The sequence below is a fragment of the Vipera berus genome, assembly GCF_964194415.1.
Source record: "Vipera berus genome assembly, chromosome: 12".
NCBI lineage: Eukaryota > Metazoa > Chordata > Lepidosauria > Squamata > Viperidae > Vipera > Vipera berus.
In genome coordinates this window covers 20,388,667-20,413,730 of record NC_138215.1, presented here as the reverse complement: position 1 = coordinate 20,413,730, position 25,064 = coordinate 20,388,667, and the positions used below count along the sequence as shown (strand labels likewise).

At 47.0% G+C, this 25,064-nt stretch overlaps 3 protein-coding genes across 7 annotated transcripts; 2 read left to right on the top strand and 1 right to left on the bottom strand.

Annotated features, from left to right (window-relative positions):
- Positions 1 to 1,033: 1,033 nt before the first annotated feature.
- BNIP2 (BCL2 interacting protein 2) lies at positions 1,034 to 12,329 on the top strand. 5 transcript variants are annotated; one of them, XM_081337644.1, is made up of 11 exons: positions 1,034 to 1,143; positions 3,128 to 3,231; positions 4,246 to 4,310; positions 5,251 to 5,418; positions 6,427 to 6,603; positions 7,168 to 7,270; positions 7,941 to 8,072; positions 8,279 to 8,365; positions 8,456 to 8,554; positions 9,110 to 9,145; positions 10,916 to 12,329. In XM_081337644.1, the coding sequence occupies exons 2-11, from the start codon at positions 3,182 to 3,184 to the stop codon at positions 10,962 to 10,964; spliced, it is 966 nt and encodes a 321-aa protein (XP_081193770.1). In that variant the 5' UTR covers positions 1,034 to 1,143; positions 3,128 to 3,181; the 3' UTR covers positions 10,965 to 12,329. The 5 variants fall into 5 exon arrangements, with proteins under 5 accessions (XP_081193770.1, XP_081193772.1, XP_081193773.1 ...); XM_081337647.1 differs by having other exon boundaries at positions 1,077 to 1,143; positions 3,106 to 3,231; positions 5,316 to 5,418; XM_081337645.1 differs by having other exon boundaries at positions 1,077 to 1,143; positions 3,106 to 3,231.
- Positions 12,330 to 13,649: 1,320 nt separating this feature from the next.
- GTF2A2 (general transcription factor IIA subunit 2) lies at positions 13,650 to 18,651 on the top strand. Its single transcript, XM_081337632.1, has 5 exons — positions 13,650 to 13,851; positions 14,919 to 15,044; positions 15,595 to 15,699; positions 16,835 to 16,961; positions 18,325 to 18,651. The coding sequence occupies exons 2-5, from the start codon at positions 14,973 to 14,975 to the stop codon at positions 18,348 to 18,350; spliced, it is 330 nt and encodes a 109-aa protein (XP_081193758.1). The 5' UTR covers positions 13,650 to 13,851; positions 14,919 to 14,972; the 3' UTR covers positions 18,351 to 18,651.
- Positions 18,652 to 21,309: 2,658 nt separating this feature from the next.
- GCNT3 (glucosaminyl (N-acetyl) transferase 3, mucin type) lies at positions 21,310 to 24,453 on the bottom strand. The gene has a single exon (XM_081337155.1). It carries the CDS (start codon positions 23,952 to 23,954, stop codon positions 22,638 to 22,640), a length of 1,317 nt encoding a protein of 438 aa, XP_081193281.1. The 5' UTR covers positions 23,955 to 24,453; the 3' UTR covers positions 21,310 to 22,637.
- Between the last annotated feature and the right edge of the window lie 611 nt (positions 24,454 to 25,064).

The following is a 25,064-nucleotide window of genomic DNA, read 5'->3' as shown; positions in this document are numbered from 1 at the left end:
GGGGAAAAAGAATTGCAACTCTCTCGCACGTGGATAGAGGGCATCAAGGAAACCCTCTTGTTGCCCCTAGTGGTTTATCTCGAGTACTGCAGGCCAGAAAGAGTAGTTTTAGCCCCGCCCCTCCCCACTTCTACCAAAGGTTTGCGCTCTGCATCATCTCTAAATCCTTCCCTGCTTTTCATTCTATGTTCAGGGATCTGCCTGCCATCCTGTGGACAAAGAAAAACGCTGCAAAATAGCACACGTTTTCCCAGGGGAAAAAAATAAAGCAACACAGAACTAATCCCATTGCAAAGAAGCAGTTGTTCTAAATAAATCTTGTTTTTCAAATCCGAGCCTTCCATACTTTCAGGCTGAACGTAGACGAGCCTCAACAGACGAACCAACAAAGACCTTACCGTTCCTGCTATAACAAAATAAAATTTAAATAAAGGTCATAATATACATTACTACTAAGCAGTAAATCATAAGAAGCAAAGTCTTCCAGGGAGCGGAATAACGGAACCTCCAGCTTTAGGGGCAGTATACCTGATGTTCTGCCTAGAGGGGACTGGAAGGAGATACGTGGCTAGATTAGAGGGGGATTTTTGGGTGCTTTTTATGGTCTGTTTGGGTGGCCTTAAAAAGACTAACTGACCGACAAATAGGGATTACGCAAGTTGGATGTTTAAGCGAGGTGTTGTGTGAATCAGCCAAGAGTCTGACTGCATGCGTGCAGACAGCCTCTTATTCTGGTAAACACGGGCATGCATTGTTTGAAATTAACACCCTTCCTCCTTGCTCATTTGCAACCTGGCGCCCGCCGCTGCAAAAGAACCGTGCAACCAATAGCCAAATTTGCATAAACCACGCCCACCGCCTCGTAGACCGCTCCCATCGCCCGACTCTGGAGACGAAAGCGGCGCGGCGACAAAACCAGAGAGAAGCTTCGCTTTAGACGCATGCGCCCTCGGCCCGTCCCTGCCGCACCTTTCCAGCCGCCGCACAGCGCGCAGGCGCAGACAGCGGCCCTCTCCATTTCCTGAGGAAAGGAGGGGGCTGCGTCCTGCTTCCTGTTTGCTCACGTGTCCTTCCGGGGCAGGGGCGCCACCTTCGGGAGCTGTCGTTCCGGCCGGCTGTGAGCGAGAGAGGCGCCGAGCTGAGGTGAGGCCTGCTCCTCCGAGCCGGCGAGGCATTATTATGGGATAGGGAGTGGTCTCGGAGACGGGAAATGGCGCGGGGAGGGGGTCGTCCGCCTCTCCCCTGCGTCCCCCCTCAAGGATCCTAGGCCAGCTAGATTTCTACCTGCAGGAGCCTGTGCTGGTTTCTCTCTCGGCGGGGGGGGGGGCGTGGAGGAAATCCCCTCCTTCCATATTTGCTCTAAGGCAGGGGTGTCAAACTCAATTTCATGGAGGGCCGCATCAGCATTGCGGTTGCGCTCAGGGGGCCGGGTGGGTATAACCAGGGTGGGCGTGGCCTACTGGGTGGGCGTGGCTAGAGTGCATATGGCCTCCTGGGTGGGCGTGGCCAGCTCTACATCGTTCCCATCAAGGGTGCCTGTGGGGGCCTGGGCAGGAGTGGGACAGATCTGGGGGTCTCTGGCAGAAGGAGGGTCTCTGGGCCAGGGCCAAGGCAGTGGGGGCTGTTCCCTCACTGTTTCCAGGATGGCTTCGCGGGCCACATGAAACCACTTCGCGGGCCGGATCCGGCCCCCGGGCCTTGTGTTTGACATGTCTGCTCTAAGGGCTGCTCGTAGTTCGGCGCTAGGTCGCCCTAGGAGGGCGGGGCCAGGCCTTTCGTGGGGAGGGGCCAGGAAGCTGCCCGCCCACCTGATTGGTTCGTTTGGGGCTCTTTGGGGGAAGACATCGACGGGAGGGGGGAAGAGATTCCTCTGTATGGGGGGGTCCCAACTTTGACAGCTTTGAGCTGGTTGGGGAATTCTGGGCGTTGAAGTCCACAAGCCTTAAAAGTGGCCCAGGGTGGAGACCCCTGCTCTGTGTCCTGATGGGTAGGCCTCGACTTACAACGGTTCATTTAGTGACCGTGCGAAGTTGTGACACGGCACTGAAAAAAGTGACTTTTGCCCTGACAACCTGATCCTATCAGTGTTGATCTAAAGGTCTTATCTAAATTTAGTTAGGTTCAAGTCCCATTAAGTATGAGGTGTAAAACTAGGTTGATGAATGAGGATCCTAGGACATACTTAAGCTTCACAACTTCCTTGATAGTCCTCTAAATAATTAACTCAGTGATGAAATTACTAAATAAACTAATTCGTTAAGTAAGTTGTTCATCTCAGCAAATGCAGCAGATGAGGAGATGGTTTCCACCGTCCTTTTATTCAAATGCTATGCTTTCTTGTACCTGGACCTGCCTCCCCCCAGTTGATTCCCAGCAGCAGCAGCAGCAGCAGCAGCAGCAGCAGAAACTCTACAAAATATGCTGGATTTAGGCTAAAAGTCCCAGAACAAGAATAGTGCTCAGCAGCAACAAGCAAACGATAATCTACTGGATGGAGCTCGGCTATTTTGAAATCTGCAGCTTGGCTTCCTGCTTTAACCCTTCTGATAGGAAGTGAGATTACTCACAGTTTGTTTCCTCTAGGGCTTGAGTAGGCAGAAAACTCACTTTCAAGGGACTATCATTAATATCCTTTTTAAAACTTGCCCTGTGGCATGCCATTTCTGGCTACACCCAAAACTGTGGTTGCCTCTCCTACCAGCGTTCCTCTTAGTTCTTCCAAAGAATCTTCTTGTGTCCGTTCGCGATCCCTCTACCAAATCCCCTAGTTTGGACCTGCCTCGCTCAGTCTGGGTGAAATTGAACAGAATTAGGTGTGATACTGGAAGAAGTGCCTCTGCCCTGTAGCAGTGGGGATGGAAAGATTCCCCTTGTTGCGATTGTGGTACTGATATACAAACTATGAAATATATTGTGCAAGATGGCACGTGCCTTGCGTTCTCTGGTTCCCTAGAAGATCAGTTGTAGACCAATTCAACAGAAACTAAGAAATTGCTGCTGCTTTGGCGTAATTTCTTTTGTGGATTAACTTGGAGGTTAAATTAGGCCTTCATAGGAAGTCACTCCTGTCCTAACTAAGCACTTTAACAGAAACATATTTTGTAGTTCCTAATGTCTCCCACAACAGTTCAGAACTCTGGATCAAGACGGAGCTGCATTAGCCCTCAAGGCAAAGCTGAGGATGGAAGGAGTGGAAGTTAAGGAGGAATGGCAAGACGAAGACTTTCCCAGGTAAGGCACAGCTGACTTGGTTCGCGTTTGTTGGGAAACGATGTTGGCAATTGATTGTATAATTTACACTGTGGCCTCAGGGCAAGGTCTTTAGAAGATGCATTTGTCAGGGTAGACTCATACTGCATTCAAGGAGTTTGACTGGATTGTAAGTGTACAATTTGGGCCTAGATTAATCTTCGTGGGCCAGGGGAAGTTTGGAAATCAGTTCAAAATGTACAAAAAATTTCCTTGCCTATGAAACTGGGACAGATTCTTACTCAAGGCCCGGTGATGATAAAAATTAATGCAAGTTATTGCAATGAGTTATTTATATGCTGATGGTAGTAGCAGTCCTGATTAGCAAAGGTGTCTTTTACAGATCATTGGGGAGGCTGTTTATGCAGCAAGAAGGGATGCGGTGGCTCAGTGGGTTAGGACGCTGAACTTGTCGATCGGAAGGTCGGCAGTTTGGCGGGTCGAATCCCGAGTGCCGCGTAGCAGAGTGAGCGCCTGTTACTCGTCCCAGCTTCTGCCCACCTAGCAGTTCGAAAGCACGTAAAAATGCAAGTAGAAAAATAGGGACCACTCCGGTGGGAAGGTAACAGCGTTCCGTGCGCCTTTGGCGTCTAGTCATGCTGGCCACATGACCACGGAGACGTCCTCGGACAAGCGCTGGCTCTTCGGCTATGAAACGGAGATGAGCACCGGCCCCTAGAGTCGGAAACGACTAGCACGCATGTGCGGGGGAACCTTTACCTTTACTTTACCTTATGCAGCAAGGGTTATACAGAAGGTGTGCAGATACCACAAGAACAGGTTGGACTTTTGTGCAATCCTGAGGTGTTCATGTTAGTGTGTCATCCCCTGATAAATAGGGGATGACACATGCAAGTGGTCTGGAGTGGGGAGATAGTTCTGCCCATTAGGAACCAAATTACATGTGAGCTATTGCAACTGTTAGTGTTACATAAAGGATAATAGGAAAGGAAGCAAGAGATTTTGACTACATTTAATGTCTGCCCTGTACCCCAGACCTTTACCAGAAGATGACCACATTGAAGCTATGTCTGGGCCAGCTGAAAGAGGAGACCAATCTGGTAAGTGCATCCATCTCAGTTGGAGTAGGCAATTTGATGCCCTCAAGATATTGTGAACTTGGCCTCGGGGCTAAGGCAGCTGAGACAGAAGGTGATGTCTCGTTTGCCGCTGTCAAAATAACTTCTTCAAATTGAAAATATGTCATATATGCTGTTTCATTTCATAGCATTTTCTCAAAGCTGTTTCAGCAAGAATAAGAAACTCTGGTGGAACACTTGTTTTGTCTGATAGTCCCCTGGCCAGTTCCAGTATTGTAAAAGTGGGTGAAACATCCTGATATTGCAGTACTCCAGTCTTCAAATACCTGCTTTCTGTAGAGTAGGGGTGTCTAACCTGGGCCACGTTAAGACTTGTGAACTTCAGCTCCCAGAATTCCCCAGTCAGCCACAATTCTAAAGTGGCCCAGGTTGGACACCCCTGCTGTAAAGGTTTGCCAACCTTGGAGAAGACTGAGGCAGCCTTCCCAGGCCTGCTCTAACCTTGAAATTGACTATCATAATTATGAAAATGGTTTGAAATCAGACTACATTAAATAAGATCAGAACATTTCAATAAAGATGGACTGGAGTGTTTAAGACCAGTAGCACTGGGAATAACTAAATAAGTTATGTATGTGATCTCTGCTGAAATTACAGAACTGTTTTCAAACAGAATAGAATTAGTCTTGTATTTAATTTTAAAACTGTTGAATATATAGTTAATTTCTTTGCTGAGAGAGGTGCCTGTTCGATCTCCTTTTTAAAAAGTAAAGATTGTAACATAATGCTTATGTTCGACAGGCATCAACAATTAGCCCTACATATCAACACCAAGTAAAGCAACGTTTATCTATCCACCTTTTATTAAATAATCTCTTTTCTAGTTTTGAGGCTTCTTTTTCTAGCTTTGACGTTTATCAAGGAATCACATGTTATCTTCCCCTACCTTTCAACCTATTAGAAATTAATGGCAACAAAGTTAAGAAGAAACTAATAGCTCCAAATATAAACTTGACTTTGGATCAGAGTGAAGAATCCATTTTATCTGGGTTAGAGGCAAGTGGAGATATTGACTTGGATGATATAGACACACCCTCCGAGAACAGCAATAATGAGTTTGAGTGGGAAGGTAAGATTTTTTTTTTTAATAGCAATGAAATTTTGTCCTTAGGCACGTTCCTTCTCGCGTGCCGTTGCCAATGAGCATGCTACTTTGTAGAGATATTTCCTATGCATTGAAACAGGGTACAGAGTCCATGACTCCACCAATGCTTGGCTTTTTATTTTGGGCAAGAGGGGGGTCCAGGTGGGCATCACTGCAATAAGGTTTCTGTCTCTTCTCTTTTTAATGCCGCTGTCTGCATTTCCCTGGAAGGATAGTTTCCATTAACAGCCTTCTGTCCTTGGAAACAAACTACTAACTTGCTGAAGTAGTTTTTCCCACCTCTGTGGTAAGGCTTGCGCTACTGAAATTCCTTTTGCAAAACCAGGAGGATGATTTAGTCCTCACTAGCCCCCTCCCCCAGATCCTGCATACCTTTGATTGAAAGATTTGTCTATTTGCATGACTGCTGCAAATCGGGGCAGTGAAAACGATTTTGTAGCAAACTTACAATCAGTGGGAAAATGATAGTTGAAGGGAAACCATCTGGAGCTGTCAGCGTCTCAAAGAATTTTCAGTAACTGTCTGCACCACCCTAAATAATACGTTTTTAAAAAGGCCTTGCTTCTGGAATTTGGGCATCTCAAATGTAAATGCTGATTACTCTTTGTAGAGAGCAACTCTGATGTAGAAAAAATTAATCAGAATGAAACACATACATTGATTTTAAAAATCTGCAAGAGATTCCATGTTTTTGAAAGAAAACGGTAACTTAATATTCCCAAGTATCTCAACTTTAGAATCATTCTGCTCAGAAACTGCTTAATTCCTTAATTCCTTGTTCATTTCCATAAGTGACTGTTGACCCTTCAAAACATGAGCCTGTCACTCTGAAAACTTAACTGACCAACCCATCTGTGCTGCTTGGGGAATTCTGGGAGTTGGAATCCACACGTCTTAAAAGCTGCTGAAGTTGGGAAATCTTGGTCTGGTCATGTAATGCTACTTCCAATCCTCTGCTTCCATGGTGGCCAGACGACCTTCCGAAGCAGAAAAGCAGCGATGCTGTTCGGAAGGGCTCCCTGCTGGAATACACAGCGTCGGAAGAGAGGGCGGAGGAACGGCGGTGGCGAATGTACCAGATTGGCGACCAGGGTCACCGAGTAGACATGAGGGCCATTGAGCCCTACAAGAAAGTGATTAGTCACGGAGGTGAGGGCTAACTTATTGTAATGCTTGGTTCACTAAACAGGCTCGCTGCAACTGCAGGAAGGCTTCAGAAAAAACATCGTGGTGATGGTTATATAAGCCATGATGATGTTGTAACTTTAAGATGCTAATTGGCCAATGGGTGTGTAAGTGTTCTCATGGCCATAAGAGGGAGCTAGGAACGTAGCTTCTCTCTCTGAATTCACTGCTCTCTACTATTACTGTTTTTGCTCTGTTGTGCTGTACTGTTGGTTTACTACTGTGATAAACCTGTACAACTGTGTATTGACCTCTGGACCGGTAAGAAGACTTTGTATTTTGGATTACTCCTTGGACTGTTGCTATTGTGTATGACCTGGACTGTTTATTTTTGACCGTGCATTTTTGTTCTTACACCACCTCAAAGTAAAGTACTTTTTGTTTTCACAACTCAGTGTACTCTTGTAGTTACTGTGTGACTCTTACTGCTCTCAGTACTCTTTCTTGTCTGTGCAACTCCTTGGTAGCACAAGGAGACCTCTGCACAACAATTTCCTAACAGTGATGGTTATTTCTTTTCCTCCCTAGGCTATTACGGGGATGGGCTGAATGCAATTATTGTCTTTGCGGTTTGCTTCATGCCAGAAAGTAGTCAGCCAAACTACCGATACTTAATGGACAATCTGTTTAAGTAAGTGGTCTAGCAAACAGGTAACCCTGCTTTAATGTGGAGTCAGAGTCATCTGCAGTGACGGTTGTCCGAGGCCTGGGAGGAGCAGGGAGGGATATTCCGTTGTCCTCCTTGCAGGAAATGCTACAGGTCAGTCCACAGTTCCTGGCATGCAGAATACCACCGGGATCTGAACAGTCTCATTTTCAACGATTAGTAAGGGATCAGATTGGATTGGGAGCTTCTCTTGACTCTCATGATGAGACAACTTGGAGATCATGGTTTGTCCATGAATCTCCTTGTGAATGCTCAACCCATTCCAGTCTGTAGAAGGGATAAGAGATAAGATTCCCCACCCCCTCACCTTGATACTCGTTCAAAAGGTCCTGAAGACCTGGTTTTGTGAACAGGCAGTGCTGGGAATGCGAGTTCATATTTATGACCGTTGCTGTGTCCCAGGATCACGTGATCCCCTTTTGCGACCTGACCAGCGAAATCAATGGGGAAGCCAGATGCCGGGATACTAACTTATCAACTGCAGTGATTCCCTTAACCAGGGCGGGAAGAAAGGTTGCAAAATGGGGCAAAACTCACTTAACAAGTTTTGGCTCCGTTGTGGACGACCTGCATTGTCCGGTCTTTGGGTGACTCAAGCTGCTTCTGCTGCTTCTCCCTCTTCTCCTTCCCACAGATACGTGATCGGCTCCCTAGAATTACTAATAGCAGAGAGCTATATGATTGTTTATCTAAATGGGGCAACCACCCGGCGGAAGATGCCCAGTTTAGGCTGGCTCAGGAAGTGTTACCAGCAAATTGACAGGAGGTGAGATTAAATAGGGAGAGGGGGACGTGGGGAAAGGCGCAGCCAGTTGGAGGAGCAATGTAGAGTTCTTTCAAGGGTGGGAATTGGCAAAGAGGGTCGGTCTCATCTGGGGACTGGGATCGCCAGGTCATTTTTTCGGGAAGAGTGGTGTTGCCAACAGTGTTGCCTTCCGTTGCCAACATCTGCATTGCTTTTATTGATCATAGGTTAAGGAAAAACCTGAAGTCACTCATAATAGTTCATCCTTCCTGGTTCATTAGAACACTTCTGGCAATCACAAAGCCATTTATTAGGTAATGCACACAATGTTTATCTTTCCTTTTAAGCTAAGCATCGGCACGGTAAATGCTATAGCGGTGACTGTTTTTCCTGTTCTCTTTCAGCTCAAAATTCAGCCAAAAAATCAGATACGTCTTTACCTTGGCAGAGCTGGCAGAGCTCATTCCCATGGACAGCGTTACCATCCCCGAATGCATAAAGCAGTAGGTCACTTTTCTTGTGTGTCCCCAGCCCCCAAAGAGTGCCCGGAGGTTTAGGTCCGAAGGGCTTCCTTCCGTGGAGCTGGGATAGAGTCGTATGGATCACCACATCCTCCCAAACGTGGCTTCTCTCCCTGGAGTTGCTTGTTAAATTGCTGGTGCTCTTGGGAGCTTCCTCAGAGAAGTCACCTGCCCTGCCCAGTGATTCCAAGTGATCCCAACCGCTGTGCTGTGTTGTGCTGTGCTAGGGATTCAGGGATTATTATGGAGGCTCCACGTCCATCTTTTCTAACTTGAGTTTGAGCCAACTGCTGCCAGGGATCCTGATCTCCCTTCCCAGGAGAAGAAGCATCAGAGATGCCCAACTGCCCTGAATTTGGGAGGGACAAACACAATAGACGCTCCTATGGGGGGGGAAACCCCCCAAAACTTTTGCTTAATGTCGTTTTTATATGTTGGTGCTGGGAAGTGCTTGGCTAAATACATGCGGTTGGCTTGGGTTTTTGCGAGTTTCAGAATCTGCACCTGCTATACTAAAAATGAATTTTCCCTACTAAGGTACGAAGAAGAAAAATTTAAAAAGAAACTCCAAAGGTATCTGTCCTTCTTGATCAGGAATGCCTGTGTCTTCTCACCTTTCCTGCGCTGGGCTGGCTTTGGGAAGGGGTGCAGCTGGCTGGGACGCCCAGGGCATGTGGGGATGGGAATCCACTGTTGCAAAAAGCTTGCACGGTGCTTGGACTAGTTCAGGGGTGGGCAACCTTGGCTCTTTTATGACTCGTGGACTTCAACTCCCAGAATTCCTGAGCCAGCCACGCTGAGGGGAAAGGGAGTATTGCCATGCTGAGCCATGTTGGCTCAGGAATTCTGGGAGTTGAAGTCCACGAGTCATAAAAGAGCCAAGGTTCCCCACCCCTGGACGAGTTTGTGCTGGGCTGCCCACACCACTGCTTGTTTCCAAGAACGATAAGTAATCCCCAAAGCTGAGTCTTTGCTAATTACGCATAGTCGTCAACTTACAACGGAGCCCAACATTTTTGTTGCTAAGCAAGACGTTTGTTAAGTGAGTTTTGCCCCATTTGACGGCCTTTCCTGCCACAGTTGCTAAGTGAACCACTACAGTTAGTAACACGGTCGTTAAGTGAATCAGGCTTCCCCGTTGACTTTGTCAGAAGGTCGCAAAAGGGGATCACATGAAACACACACACACACACACACACACACACACACACACACACACACACACACACACACACAGAGCGAGCCTGGGACACTGCAGGCATCGTAAGTACATTCCAATTGCCAGGTGTCTGAATTTTGATTAGGTGACTATGGGGGAGGGATGCTGCGAAGGTCGGAAGTCTGAAAAGTGGTCATAACTCACTTTTTTCAGTGCTGTCATAACTTTGGTCACTAAATGAGCAGTTGTAAGTTGAGGACCACCTGTGTAACACTAACCCATCAAATCAAGAGCTGCAAATTGTTCCCGTTAAAATTGGGTAGCCAGGGCTGCAAAAACGCTTCCTTAATTCTAGACGGGCCAATTGTGACTCAGCCTTGGTTCATCTACCTTAAAAGCTGACGGAATTACTTCTTTCTTCACCTTGTGCTCTTTGCATTGGCAATTCCTCTCCCCCTCCCCCCCCAGTTTTCAATGCATGTAGAACATTTCTGGTGGGGCTTTTAACAAGAGTGGCCTGCTAATAAATACATCTTGACCACGCTATCTAATTTACAGCACTCATCGCTATGGCTGATTAACAAACCCCTTTGGTCCAGAAAGTGCTGGTTGTATATAATTGCTTCAAATGCCTCCTTTTTTCTCCTTTGGAGGGACGGCTCAGAATATTGCAAGCTTGGCAAAAAAAACCAACGCCGATCCCATCTTCGGAGCACTCTCCCCAATGGAAGACGTGACCCCATATGCTATTGGGAAACAGCCAGCTGGGCAGAGAGGAGGGATCAAGCATGGAGCTAGCCTAGAGTCTGCGCAGCACCAAAAGGGCTCCTGGCCAACTCCCCCGATGTTCCTTTGGAACCTTATTGAACTGCTCCCTGGAGCAGGCGGCCAGACTTGGGGAAATTCCTGCACTATAGGCAGAACACGTTAAAGCAATTAGCTTGTACTCTGCACATGCGAGCCTGGCTCTTTGCACCTGACCTATGCAGAGGTTGAGCACTTTGGGAAAAGCTGCACAGTCGGTTTCATTTCCCTGTTAACTATCACTGTTCAAAGTTCCCCTCAAGTCTGTTGGAAACTTCCTGCTTTAACTTGTATTAACTTGTTTCACTGCAATTGCTAAATAGTAAGGTTTTTTTCCTCCTTGCAAAATATGACATGTTTTTTTTCTCTCCGATGAGCAGAATTGATCAAGAACTTAATGGGAAACAGGAGCAGAAGTCTGAACAGTAAAAAAAAGTGTTTTTGAATTCAAGCCGAGAGTGAAGAACACGCTGGGAGATTTGAGGTCCTGAAGAACACTCTGGCCTTCTGTGTCCAGACTTGGCCTGTTGGATGACGCACTGCTGAGTGGGTTTGCAAGTCCCAGGTGATGCTGACACTTCATAGTTGCCTTTATTATAACTTTTATACTGCAGTGTCACAAGGGCATCGTATGAGGGGCACCCATTTTTATATCGTGATGCTTATTCAGTAAGTATTTATATGCTTCGACGTTAAGGAGAGAGATCATATATATTTTTATGACTCTTCAACGCATATTTTATAATGTTCATCTGCAAAACAACAACAACCCTGAGACACACTAGCCCACCAATGACTGTTGTCATTTATTTAGGAATAAAATGCATGATAATTTCTTATTTATGGTGAAATGCTTCTTGGCTAAGGAAGAGAGAAATTTAACTTGGTTATCTGCTAGGCTAGCAAGATCCTTTGCTGTTTCCACTGAGGGATGTGCCTAAGCCTGGAGCTGGGTGTCCTCAGCACAAGTGCCATTCAGTCCAGGCCCTTCTGGGTTGAAACTCCAGCGTTTCAACTCTCTCCTGAACAGAAGGATCCTGTCATTGAGAATCCTGGCAGCGCTACTGTTTGAATGTTGGGCTGGTGGAGGCTGGCTGGCTCTGGATGCCCAGGGAGTGACTTATTTGGGATATTGGGCGACATCCCAGAGCGGAACGGTCGTGGCCTCCACCCAATCTTCCCCTTGCTACCACGGAAGGTATCTCGGCCTTGCTGCTTTGCCGCCCAGCCATGATGTGAAGCAGAGTTCCAGAAGATGGTATCAGGAGGTGACACTCAAAGAGTAGAGAAAGTGTATCCAGAGTTAGGGGCAAGGAGAAGAGCTTTGCCTACGGAGAAAGTGTATCTCAAGGGCCCAGCACCCTGGGTCTCTGGCAAAGCTTCCCATCTAAGGTGGAAGAATGCCAGGTGGTCGTTTTGTACTGTGGAAAACAAAGCCCTGGAAACAGCACTAGATTCACTTTATACACCCCTTTTTAAAGGAGACTTTTGTCTGTGTGTTGCATGTTTTGACGAAACGGCTGCTTTAAGAGTGGCCTTCTCAATAAGGGCGGATTTGTCGTGTGCACTAATTCCTAGCGGGTTAATCATCAAAGCCATAGTGGATTGTTACAGAAACATTACGTCTTTGGAAAGCTTGGGCATCGCTCTTTAGAAATATTTTCATTTGTATTTAAATTCTGTGCGTGTTGTTAGCAACACAGCGTTTTTGTGTTCCCCAGTGTTTATGGTGGGGAAAATACCGCCCGTGTGTTGGTTTATAACCCAGTCAATAAAATGTTTTTAAAGAAAGGCTTTAATTGGGTATTTGTCATAAATGCTTAAATTTACTTATTTTATTTATTTATTTATTTATTTATTTATTTATTTATTTAATTTTATTTATTTAATTGGATTTATATACCGCCCCTCTCCAAAGGGACTCGGGGCGGTGTACAGGGCAATTAAAACACTATAAACAACACATAATGTATAAAAATTGAAATGAAATTAAATCAAATAACCCTAAAGAATAAACACATTCTAAAATTTAATTTTTTTAAAAAAACTTAAGATCTAAAATCCCAGTCCCTCAGTCCAGGCCGGCAAGCTCAAATAGCCAAGTCTTCAGGTCGCAGCGAAAGGAGCGAAGGTCGGGAGCCATCCGGAGCTCAACCGGGAGCTGATTCCAGAGGGCAGGTGCGCCCACAGAGAATGCTCTCCCCCTGGGGGCCGCCAGTCGACATTCCCTGACCGACGGCACCCTGAGGAGGCCCTCTCTGTGGGAGCGCACAGGGCGATGGGAAGTTAACGTCGGCAAAAGGTGCTCCTGTAAATTTTAAGGTGGCCGTATGGGAAAAATCCCATTTGTCTCGTCTAACAAACATAAGTCTTCACACAACTGGAGGGAAAACCGTTGTTAAGCAGCACAACCAGAAGACAGAGAAGGGCTGGGGGGGCAGTTGCATTAACTGGGTCAGTGACAGAACAACGGCTGGTTCAGACGTTGCTTGAGAGTAATATGCTGTGGATTTTCCCTGGTGCTCCTGTAAAGGCTCTGAAGCGTGTGGCCCACGTGCTCAAATGCGAGAGAGCGAAAGAGAAGCACGAGGCAGAGAAAAACAACATTGGCTTCTCTTCTTTGCCCTTTTTTTTATTAGAGTGAAGGTTATCCTTTCTTCCCTGGCTGGAGGTCTGACAAAATCCCCGCAGGCTGCATTTATGTCTGCGCTTGGTTTAATGGTGGGTGGGCAAGGCCTGTGCAGGATCCAGGTGCCAGGAGGGTGGCCTTGAATTCACTGGAGACCCTGGAGCAGCGTTTGCTCCTTTTCTCCAGTTCAGGTTACAACCAGGATCTCCCGGTGGCCTCCCATCCAAGGGCCAGCAGAGAAACCCTGCCTGCAGAGCCGCTGGGCTCCTCTGCACGTGCACAGAGCACGTGTCCCTTGCATTCCCAACGGGCAGCGCCTGCGGCCTTGCCGACCTGTAGAGGCCGTTCCCGAAAGGCGATTCGAACCCGCCGCGCGCGGACTCCGGAAGCGCCGCCGAGCGAGGCCAACGGCTGTCTTCTGCGCATGCGCCACTTTCGCTTGGCTTGCCAAACGCCCCTCGCCCGCCCCTTCCTGGGAAGCGCATGCGCGCGCGCTCGCCTTTCGCGCCTGCGACGCCGTGGCTCTATGGTCGCGCCTGCGGCTGGCATATCGACTTCCGCTTCCGGGCCCCGCTCCCGGTGGAGTCGGAAAGAGGCGGGGATCGTAGCCGGCAGCCCGTTTCTCCGCGTCGGAGGTCTGGAGGAGCCCGGCGGGCCCCGTGCGGGCGAGGGCCCCTCCCGGCCCAGGTAGCGCCCGGGCAGCCGCTCCCTTCCGGCCCGCTCCCCGCGCTGCCCCCCCTCGGCGGCCCCTGCCCGGCCTCGGGACTCCGCGCCGCATCCTCCGCGGCCGGGCCCAGCGCAGGCCGCGCAGCTCGGCTCTGCCGGGGCCCAGGCGCGTCTCGGGGCGGCCGCTCCTCCCGGCCAAACTCGCATCCGGAGGAGGAGGCTTGTGCACGCGTGTCCGCGGGTGCGCACGTGCCCAAGAGAGGCGGCCAGGAGTGGGGACCCGCCTTCCCCGCGGAAGGAGCTGTGGGGCTGCCGGGGACCCCCGACCCGCAGGGCCCGGGAAGGGCCAGCTGCCTAGTCCGAGAGAGGCCGCTGGAGAAAAAGTGCGCATGCGTCTCTGCTTAGCCTGCCCGGGGGGGGGGGTTGGGGGGAGCATCTGCCCTGCGAAGCATCTTCCTGCAACCAGAGATGCACCTGAAGAAGCATCCGTGCATTACTTGAGTGCACAGGTAGTCCTCGACTTACAACGATTTAGTGACTGTTCAAAGTTATGACGGCACTGGAAAAAAGTGACCTATGACCGTGTTTCACACAACCGTGGCAGCCTCCCCGTGGTCACGTGATCAAAATTCAGACACTTGGCAACTGACTTATACTTACGATGGTCGCAGTGTCCCGGGTCACGTGACCCGCTTTTGTGACCTCCTGTCAAGCAAAGTCAGTGGGGGAAGCCAGTTTCACTTAATGACCGTATTGCTAACTTAATAACTGAGATGATTCACTTAACATCTACAGCAAGAAAGGTTGTACAATGGGGCAAAACTCACCGAGCAACAGAAATTTTGGGCTCTTGTGGTCGTAAACCGAGGACTACCTGTAATTTGAAGGGCAGGGTGTAGGCAGGGTTTAATCGGCAAGGAAGCGAAATGGTGTTTGGTTCTTTTATGTGGTTTTTATTGTAATGTGTGTTTTGTGAAGAAAAAGGAACTTTTTCTTGAACATGCTGGAAGCTCTCCTATCTCAGGCTCTGCGTTGCGCCCATTATGCATCCCTCTGCCAGAATAAAACTCTTACCCTGGATTTTCCAGATCTTTGGTGAAAGTTTCAGATCTGTGGATGATCAGCATCTACCTGCTTGAGCCATGGCTTACCAGCTGTATAGAAACACCACCCTGGGAAACAGTCTTCAGGAAAGCCTGGATGAGCTCATTCAGGTAAGAGAGAAGCTGCTTCTTATTCCCATGTGTCTGAATAAAGGGCTTAAGTAATATGAACATGATTTAAGTAGGGTCATGTTAGTTTTGCTGCCGGAGATCAAAAGCAATGAACACTGCTTAGGTGAAAACGTGTTAACAGCGCTTGATTTTCCTCAATATCGTAATTGGAGATGGAAGCAAAGAGTAAGATGTCGGTGATGACAGCAGAGGCTTCACAAATGAAGACAATAATCTTAACTGCCCCGTTTCTCAAACTCAAAACAAGGGTTTGAGTTCTGATGGACAATGTTTGCTAAGCTCATGAAGTTGTAATTTAAATGTCTTTAGCGTTCTGCATTTGTACTGTGGTTGAAGGGAATGAGAAAAACTAGTCACGTCATGTCAGTTGAAATTTTAAATTGGAAATTCTAATCTGTGCTCTGAAAGTTTTGGCTGTTTGGACAAACGTGCTACACCAATCAGCGCGTGAATATCAAAACAAAGTTCTGATTTTAGGCAGATGAATGTTTGTCTTTGGAGTTTATAGTTTTCTTATGCAATCTTTCAGTCTCAGCAGATCACTCCCCAGCTCGCTCTTCAAGTCCTCCTACAGTTTGACAAAGCCATCAATGCTGCATTAGCACAGCGGGTCAGAAACAGAGTCAATTTCAGGGTAAGAAATGTTAATTAGAAATCATTAATGGCTTCAGCTAGTATTGACTGAGTTTGCATACAAACATCCGGTTGCAGCTCTTCTAAGAAGCACCTAAAATGCTAGCAGAACGTAGATTTTTTTCTTCATAGTTCCCATTTCCTCTAGTTCCCCTTTCAAAGATAACGCTCAAAAGGGATATAGGTAGCCCTTGACTTACGACTGCAATTGAGCTCAAAATTTCTGTTGTTAAGTCAGACAGTTGTTAACTGGGTTTTGCCCTCTTTTACGACCTTCCTTGCCACAGTTGTTAAGGGAATCACTGCGGTCGTTAAAGTTAGTAACACGGTTGTCGAGTGAATCCGACTTCCCCATTGACTCTGCTTGTCAGAGGGAAGCAAAAGGCGATCACATGACCCCCCCCGGGACTCTGCAACCGTCATAAATACGAGTCAGTTGCCGAGTGTCCGAATTTTGATTGCATGACAGTGCGGATGCTGCAGTGGTCATAAGTATGAAAAATGGTCATAAGTCACATTTTTTCAGTGCTGCTGTAACTTTGGACGGTCATTAAACTACGTGTATAAAAACAGTTGCTTAATAGCAGCGAAAGTAATAAGATATTATGTAAGCCTTCCAAACCCTGGGGTGGCTGTGTTTCATGCCTTAGTTGAGCAGGCTGAGCACCAGTACAGATACATTTACGAATAGTATTGAGGGTGGAACATCCATTGCTTAGTGATGTGGTCGGTTAGCATGTGGCATCTCCGTTATACATTACATTATACAACACAAATACAAGTTTGAATAAAAATCAGAAAATACAAACTACATGGCCAGAGATAAAATATTAAATTAAGGTGAAACCACGATGAAATCTCCTTAATATGGCGCCATAGAATCGCAACAGGACTGAGGGCCGACATCAGTTAAGAGAAAATTCCCCCAAATTCTAAATAAAATTCTCCTGCTCCACGGTCGTTCCTTTGATGACCACAAGGGGGCGATAGAGCTATGTCGTTTTCCAGAATGTCTGCCTGCCTTTATCGATAAGGGAAGAAAGAATTGGGCTGCCCAGTTCAACAGGTACTGTTTGGTTTTTCCCTTTTCCTAAGCGCCCCCCTCCCTTTTCTCTCTTCTTTCCCCCCCCCCAAAGGGCTCTCTGAATACGTACAGGTTTTGCGACAATGTTTGGACCTTCGTGCTGAACGATGTGGAATTCAGAGAGGTCACCGAGGTGGTGAAAGTGGATAAAGTTAAAATTGTGGCCTGCGATGGGAAAAGTAAGTTTGGGAGTTTGTTCTCTCTCTCTCTCTCTCTCTCTCTCTCTCTCTTTCTCAACCTCGGCCACTTTAAGGGGGGTGGACTGCAACTCCCGGGAGTTGCAGTCCACCCCCCCTTAAAGTGGCCGAGGTTGAAAAAGCCCGCTCTAAGGATATTGAAGCCAAGCAGATCTGTGATTGTGTCCCTTTTGAAAAAGTGGATGTACAAATTGCAGCTCCGGGACTGTTTTAATCTTAGGCAGGTTTCTCTTTGATCTTGAACATACCTGGCCTTTGCTGATTTGTTAGGAGGATTAACAGCATCTTTACTTACACTTTGGGCTGCCAAAATCAACAAAAGGAGCAGGCACCCTGGTCCAGAGAAGCTCACTATCTCCTCTCAGTACAGAGCCTGCTTGTGTAAACTCCACAGCTCTCTTCCCCCACCCGACTGCAGTTGTTGAATGTGGCTTTCAGCAACTCAGGGGGAACCTTGTTGCAATTCCAGATGCAGAAACTGCTTGAGCTGTGTATTTGCAGAAGTGCCTCCTTCCTTCCTTCCTTCCGACAGATCCACACGCCGTGATCGACTTCCTTTTACCTATTTGTCCAGAGCTGTGACAGCAAACTCTTGATTTCGTACTGCGGTTTCCATTTTTGCAATGCTGCTGGAGGGCTGGATCTGTTTAGATGAGGGATTTTATGTTTATAATTGTCAAAATCAAAACTTAGCTCCGTTGACCTGAACAGGGTTTTTGGATGCTTTGTCTTACTTAGGATTTATCTTTACAAACAAAGAATTTATCTTTACCACGTTATGTGCTGTTTAAACGTGAAGGGGGAAAAAAATCTCATTTAGGCCAAAGGAAATTAAAATTATTTCTGAGTTTAATGATTCAGGACACAAATTCTCCGTTCTCCTAGTTAAAATACAATAGTACAGTTAATTTGACCTTTGGATCTTGAATAACATCACATTACTACTATTAGTAATGGTGGCGTAGTGGTTAGAATGCAGTACTGCAGGCTATTTCTGCTGACTACTAGAAGTTCAAGGTTGACTCAGCCTCCCTTCCTTCCGAGGTCAGTAAAATTAGGACCTAGATTGTTGGGGGCAAGAGGCTGACTCTGTAAAACCTCTTGGAGAGGGCTGTAAAGACTTTGGAGTGGTATATAAAGTCTAAATGATATTTGCCCTGACTGAGAGTGATGCGTCCAGATTCACCCAGCTGCCTTTGGGGCTGACTGGAACTCATTTATTTCTAGCCTGGTGTCTTAACCACAAGAGCAAACTGGCTTATTAAGAATAAATAGTCTTAAATTCCTTCTGTGTAGCTTTGGTTTTTGAGCTGTGTTTCTCACCTGATGTTCTCCTTGCCTCCAGATACGGGTTCGAATGCTGCGGAGTGAAGGGGGATTGGGGCCTCTGAGCCCACGCGGATGTGATGGGCAGGGCTTCCCGGGAAGCAGCCTGGACAAAGAAAGACTCTGTCGGGAGTTGTTTTAATAATGTAGGCAAAGCTCACTTTTTCTGGAAGGCCTTGTGGAACTGTCTTAGCAAGGTCCCATAAGGCACCTCCGGGCGCTGGCTCAGTGATGAAGATAAGCAAGCTTGCTTTTTTAAAAAAAGAGGATCAAAAATAAGGATGAAACATACACGGCTACTTTTGGGTTCATCAAGGTCACCAATAAATATTTTATTTAAAACTTTTAGTAGCGTGAAAAGTATTGAATCCTCTTCCTACTGGTACGTACGATCAGCTCCTGATGGATTCACTTGTTTTTTCCCCCCTTAAAATCTCAGGGCTTTGCAAATGTTATATAGGTTGTATTGGCCACTTGTATTCATTCAGTATTGGGATCTTTACCAGCTCCTTTTTAAAATTAACGATATTCAGTCAAGGGAGAATTAACAACCCAAGTTTAGTCTTGAATCCCAAACTGGGAGTTCAGCAACCTGAATTCTGCCTTTATGGACTCACCCAAGCATTCTGAGTAGCAACGAAGGAACTGACGTATATTTGCAACAAAAAGTAAGCATTGTTACCTGGAGCTGCGCATTTTTCTGTTGCTAATGGGAATGTTGGTTGTTCTGAACTGAGTAAGATTTCTCAGATAAGATCTTCCCTGGCTAGTTTCTGTCTTGTTGCTAAATAGTTCAATCATTTTCCTCTGTCATAAGACAGCCGCTTGATTGTGGGCATAGCAACATACTTAATTTCTAAACGTGAATATCCTTTGTGCCCTCTTGACGAGGAGGTCGGCTTCAAGGCCAGGCACGTATGTTTGTCTCGTTCACTTTTAGGACTGCTTTTCGATGAAGGTGTGGTTGGGCAGCGGTGGAATCCTTTACAAAAGGCTTAAAACTGGCCCTCGTTTTCTGCATGCAGCACTTAGCAACGCTTCACCAAACAGATCTGGAGATCCAATGGCTGCTGGATGTAGTAGATTACTGATTTTTTTAAAAAAGCTTTGGCCAAGCGGAAATTTCTTGAAAGTAAAAACCTACAGTACTATGACAGATGCATGAGTGATGTAAAAACAGGTTGCCCTGCTTCAGAATGACTTTACAAATCTATAAGTCTAAACCAGAGTTGCAGAAGCTCATGGTGGATAGAATGAACTATGATTGATTGTTCCTCATTTGTTGTTTGGCTGCCTTCTGTTCTAGCAGACCCTTGCCCTCTTCTTGGGGTCTTCCAAGCTGTCTGCTAAAAGCATTGAAATTGACATTTAAATTCACTCTTGCTAAGGCAGGGGTGTCCAACTTCGGCTACTTTAAGCCTTGTGGACTTCAGCTCCCAGAAATCCCCAGCCAGCATGGGGAATTCTGGGAGTAGAAGTCCACAAGGCTTAACCTGACCAAGTCTGGATACCCTTGCTCAAAGCTTACATCATAGTGACCCAAGGCACCAGCTGTGGAACACGCACACACGCACACACACAAAATAACAAAATGTGTCTCTTGTACAGGTAGTCCCTGACCTATGACCCTTTGCTTAACAGCTGACCTGAAAAAGACTTATGCCCCGGATTTGATTGATGATCTGTGGTCACGGGATCAAGCGCTCAACGGTCATGGCACAGGAGCATCATGGGCAAGCTCCTTTGCAGTCCTCTGTTGAGAAGTATCTGTAGGTGCAAAGGGAGGTTTAGCTGAGCTCAGAGTTGGGGACATATCAAAGAAATAGGAGATGGGTGAAATTGTTGAGAAGCGCTCCCAGGTAACCGTGGATTGGTCAGCTTGATGTCAATACTTGAGCAAACGTTTGTGCATCTAGTTTATGAGCAGATAGAAAACAGAACAGGTAAAACCTATCTAATCCTGAACTGATTTACCAGCTTAATTTTGCTTCTTTGGGCTTGCTGAGTCTGTGTTTCCATGTCACTTTAGTTCCATGATGTGTGGCAAAATTCCACTCAAACAATTGCTCCTTTGATGATTCTCTTGGGTAATTTCCTCCAGGGAGAGGCTGGGTTTGTTTGCTTTTCTTGGAAGGGGGGGGAAGCTTTCTACGTCCTGCGGTGTTACCTTGCAAAATAAAATTTGATGGTTGTAATTAACAATTATTTGAGTAGCTTATTTGCCGTGTGGCTGCGCTTTCCTTCCTGCATATTTATTGCAGCACTGCGCACAAGCGAGTTTTGGTTTTGCTACATTGAACGGCCGGTTTGAGGCAGCTGGAGATATTCTTCCATTAATGCATAGCTTCCCTCTTTTGACTTCCAATGCTAAAGAATTGGGGAAGATTTGGCTGCTGCTACCAAACCTACCCCACTCATGCGTCCCTCAACTTAAACACAGCCTGGCACGAACCCACCAGAGACCTCTGTGCTGGTGTGGCAGGTCAGCAGCAACTCACCCAGCCCAGGGAGAAGACGGTTCTTCTCAAGAGGCCTTCGATTGGCACTGCCCTTTGAGCGCTTGGCAAGGGAGATCCAGAAGAAGTGTGCAATAAAACAGGTATTGCCAGTAAGGCTCTTTTTCAAGGTAAGGGCAAAGGGGAAAAAAAGGAATAAATATCTTTTCCGCCCACAGCTGTAGCTTTGTAAGAAGGGCGTTCTTTGGACCTGGCGTTGCGTAGCAGCTGTGGAATTAAGTTGTTGCCTCATCAGGTGTTGTCCAGGGAACCAGATCAGCTGCACTGCTGATCCTTCCTTCTTGGATCCCTTTCCCTCTTGGAGAGAACTCCCTAGACATTTCCTCCCCAAAGAAAATTGCCTGCAAATTGCCCTGGATCATCATCAAAAGTTCTCCTGGATTTAGCGTGAAAGGCAAAGTTTCCACAAAAACCAAAAGTAGAAACTGCGGTTTAGTTTATTCTGATGTTTTCACAGTGTGGCCTTTTTGCATATAGACACACACACTTTGGCACATGCATAAATAAACCCCTGGAACCACGGTGTGACGTTAGCCCCTGGATTTACATACATGGAAATAGGTAGGACTTCAATGGCAATCTTAAAACGTATTTGAGCACCATCATATCATGGCACAACGTAGCATGGATAAACCACCGAGAGATGAAGATCAACAAAAGACTGTCAATCTTCTTTAACCTGGTGTCCACCAGATATGTTGGACTACACTTCCCACCGTCCCTACAAATACTCTCTTCCCAACTAATCCTTAGGCCCATCTTTCCTTCTTGGTTTATGTTAAGACAATCTGAATGTGGAAGCTGGTGTTTCTCAGCCATGTCAACTTTAAGATGGGTGGACTCCCAGGATTCCCCAGCCAGGATGCTTTAAGAGAGGCGGACTTCAATTCCCGGATGCATGCTATGAAAGGAATGGACTTCAACTCCCCAAATCCCCCAGATAGCTGAAGGAACGTCCTCTAGCCAGTGGAGAAGGTGAAAAACGATAGCACTTGCTGACAAGAAGGCCTTTTCGGCTGAGGAAGGGACGAGCTACCCTGGCAAGAACAGACTGGCGTTATAAGCTGGCAATATCTATACAACCTGTAAGGCTCAAGAAAGCATTCCTGGCTTATCACCAGGAAGCAGACAGCCTAGTAGCTTCATACAGAATATAAAAAGCAAGATATTCTTTTGACATTTGATACCACTTGGAAATGAAAATTGAGTGAAAGGCATAGCCGTGTTGAGAAATAAGATGCCAATTTACTTACATAGTAAGCTGCATGGAAATCTGGTGCCTGGGAAGCTGTAAAGGGATGGGGAAGAGGAGGTGGAGGGGAGGAGGGGTCTGGAGGAGGAACACCTTCCCAAACAGTTTCCTCTTACCCGATCAGCGGCTGTTTCCCCCCTACAGAAAACAGATCAATGGAAATGATAAAATGCCAGCTTCTCCTTACCACCATATCTTAAAAATATAGGAGGACAGAATCCAAATACTTATGTTCATCAGACACACATTTTTCCCACAACAAGGAAGCAACGCAAGGCAGGAGAATGAGTCATAATTCCAACCCACAGTGCCAGTTCTGCTGAAACTGAACGGAGTGTGGTTGCGCAAGTCCCCTTCCACCCTCTGCCCCGGGGGCAGGGCAGGGGAATCATCTCCCTACCTGATGGCTTGCAAGGTCCCTGAATGTCAGATCTAGGAGGAAAAAGTCTTTCAGAATGCCAAAGGTCTATGACATGAAGTCCGGCACATCTGATAGACCCAAAACTTGTATGTCCTGCTCTTAGCGGAATCCCCTGTCTGTCCTTCTTGAGGGCTGGGCCACGCTCAAAGGGGCTCTTGGTAGATGGTCTTGTAGCGCAGATACTCTTCCAAACACTGGATGACGTAGTCGTCAATGCTGGGGTCGAACTTGTTGGCAAAGAGGTGATGCTGTGAGAGTAGCCAGGGGAGGTCTCCAAATCCATACACGCAGACTGCCCGCCGGTAGACTCCAGAACACTGGCCGTAAGGGGCTCCCTTGCTGATGTCCCCTTCGATGTAGGCCCACTTCACCAGCCGGGCAATGGCGTTCATATCTGTGAGGTCAAATTTGTCATTGGGAGGGACTGAGCCTGGCACCTCTGGCATCCGATGCAAGGTGGCCCAGAGATGCTCATCCGGGCTGTACGTATCCTTGCACCACTCGATCAAGCGCCTGGCGGTGGGGTCCTCAAAGAGGTGCTGGACAAACTCCCTGGTGACCACGATGTAGGCGCTGCCAGTGAACATGGGAGACTTTTGGGGAGGGGGGCCCTTTGTCATCTTGGTCTGGACGATGCCATTGGTCACTTCATGGTGGTATTTCCAGCGGTTCCTTTTATAGGATGACGGTTTCTCAGACTCCATGTTGTTTTTCCCATTCAGCAGTTTTAGGGCTCGGACAATCTCTGTGTTCGTCTTGATAGGGAAATCGGTCCCGCAGGTGTTCAGGAGGTACCTCCAACGCACCTTGCTTTGAAGCAGGTCCTTCATGCAGTTCAGATCAGCTTGGACCCTCGACCAAGAGGCGTACACCACGCTCTCCTGCTTAGAAGCCAGAAAAACATTGTCGAAGCAGGAGGCAATGGCCCGAACGGCTTTTTGGAAAGGTTTGGGAGATTTGCTGTCCACGTGGACACAGTATACGTTCTGAGGAGCAAAGATGGATCTCAGTAACCTTTCAAACATCTCGATGTTCTCGTGGATCACCATGGAATAAGCAATCGGGAAGTTTTCTTCCTCTTCACTCAGGTGGAACCCAATGAATCTTCTCTCTTCTTTAAAGTTCTGACAATCCTTGGTTGCGTTCAGGTAGAACATCTCGTCTAGGGCCACCCGCTTGTTCTTCCATTGCATCTTGCTCACCAGAGCGTCCTGCAAAGCCTTTGTGTCCCCTCGGCTGATCCGAGAGCAACTGATGTTCTCCACGGGGGAGAGTCTCACTGACTGGTACAACTGGTCCTTGCAGTACTGACCTCGGGGGCCCGTGCTCTCTCTCTCTAGAGAGCTGGGGTCACACTGCCAACGGCTGTACTTCAGCATGACTGTGGCCAGCAACATGAGAGTCCCCAGTGCCAGTAGGTGTGGAATCTGACACAGGAACCTTTTATCTCCCAAATACATCTTCGGAGAGCAACCGATTCTCCAGCTTCTGAAATCTAAATCTCTGCTTCCAAACTCCTCTGGAAGATTCAAAGTTCTCGTGTTGGAATCAGCGCAGGTAACAGGTGGTTTACTTGGGCTCGGAAGGAGAGCCCCTCCTCATCTCTGCATGGCTGGCTTGCTCACCAGTGTAACCTGAGAGCTGTGATGAGTTGCAGGTAGAGTTCAGATGGGGCGGGGCTGAGAGAGGCTGCCTTCCCATTTGCCCAGGGTCTCGGATCTCTCCAATCCAGAGGTGTGGCCATTCATATCACAGCCATGAACCAACAGGGAGAAGCTGAGGAGCTGTTTCTGAGCTTGTTTGGTGACCTTTTAGAAGCAACGTCAAGTTCTAGCAGCTTCACAAAGGAGATGTGGATTAGATGTCCAGGTGTAGGATATGTGAAACATGCCTTACGTCTCAGAAGACAATCACTGGATGGGTGGGGACAAAATGTTCCCAGAATAGAGGAATCAAGAAGTGGACAATTTTTGAAAAGAAACTCAACTCTGGGTGCAGTTGCAAAGGTTCTTACCTGGGAGTAAATCTCACTGGACTCAATAGAGGACGCAAGTAGAGAACAGCCTGATTCATGGATCAGCAAGTCAGTTGGCCTAGAGGAACTTTGCAGTTTGACCTTCAGAGGGATGTCTGAAAAGTGATGCCTCGTGGAGTCATCTAAGTCCTGTGAAATATTGTATGGAAAACGTCTTAGCTCTGCTGAATGCGATAGCTTATAACTTTATTAATTTTTTAAATAAAATATAAACTGATGAAAACAAATGGTCAAAGAGAAAAACAGCTCAGAGAGAGAGAGAGAGAGAGAGAGAGAGAGAGAGAAGTGCAAAAACAAAAATTATAGAAAGAAACAATAAATGTAAAACAGAGCAACGTCTGTCTTCTTTTACTGAAGGTAAATTCATCCTTGACTTTAGTGTTAAACAAGAGCTTCCATTTTCTCAAACAATCCAGTCATTGCATTCATATGCCATACAGGTAGTCCTCAACGTATGAACACAATTTCTGTTGTTAAATTTGACAGCTGTTAAGTGAATTTTGCCCCATATTATGATCTTTCTTGCCACAGTTGT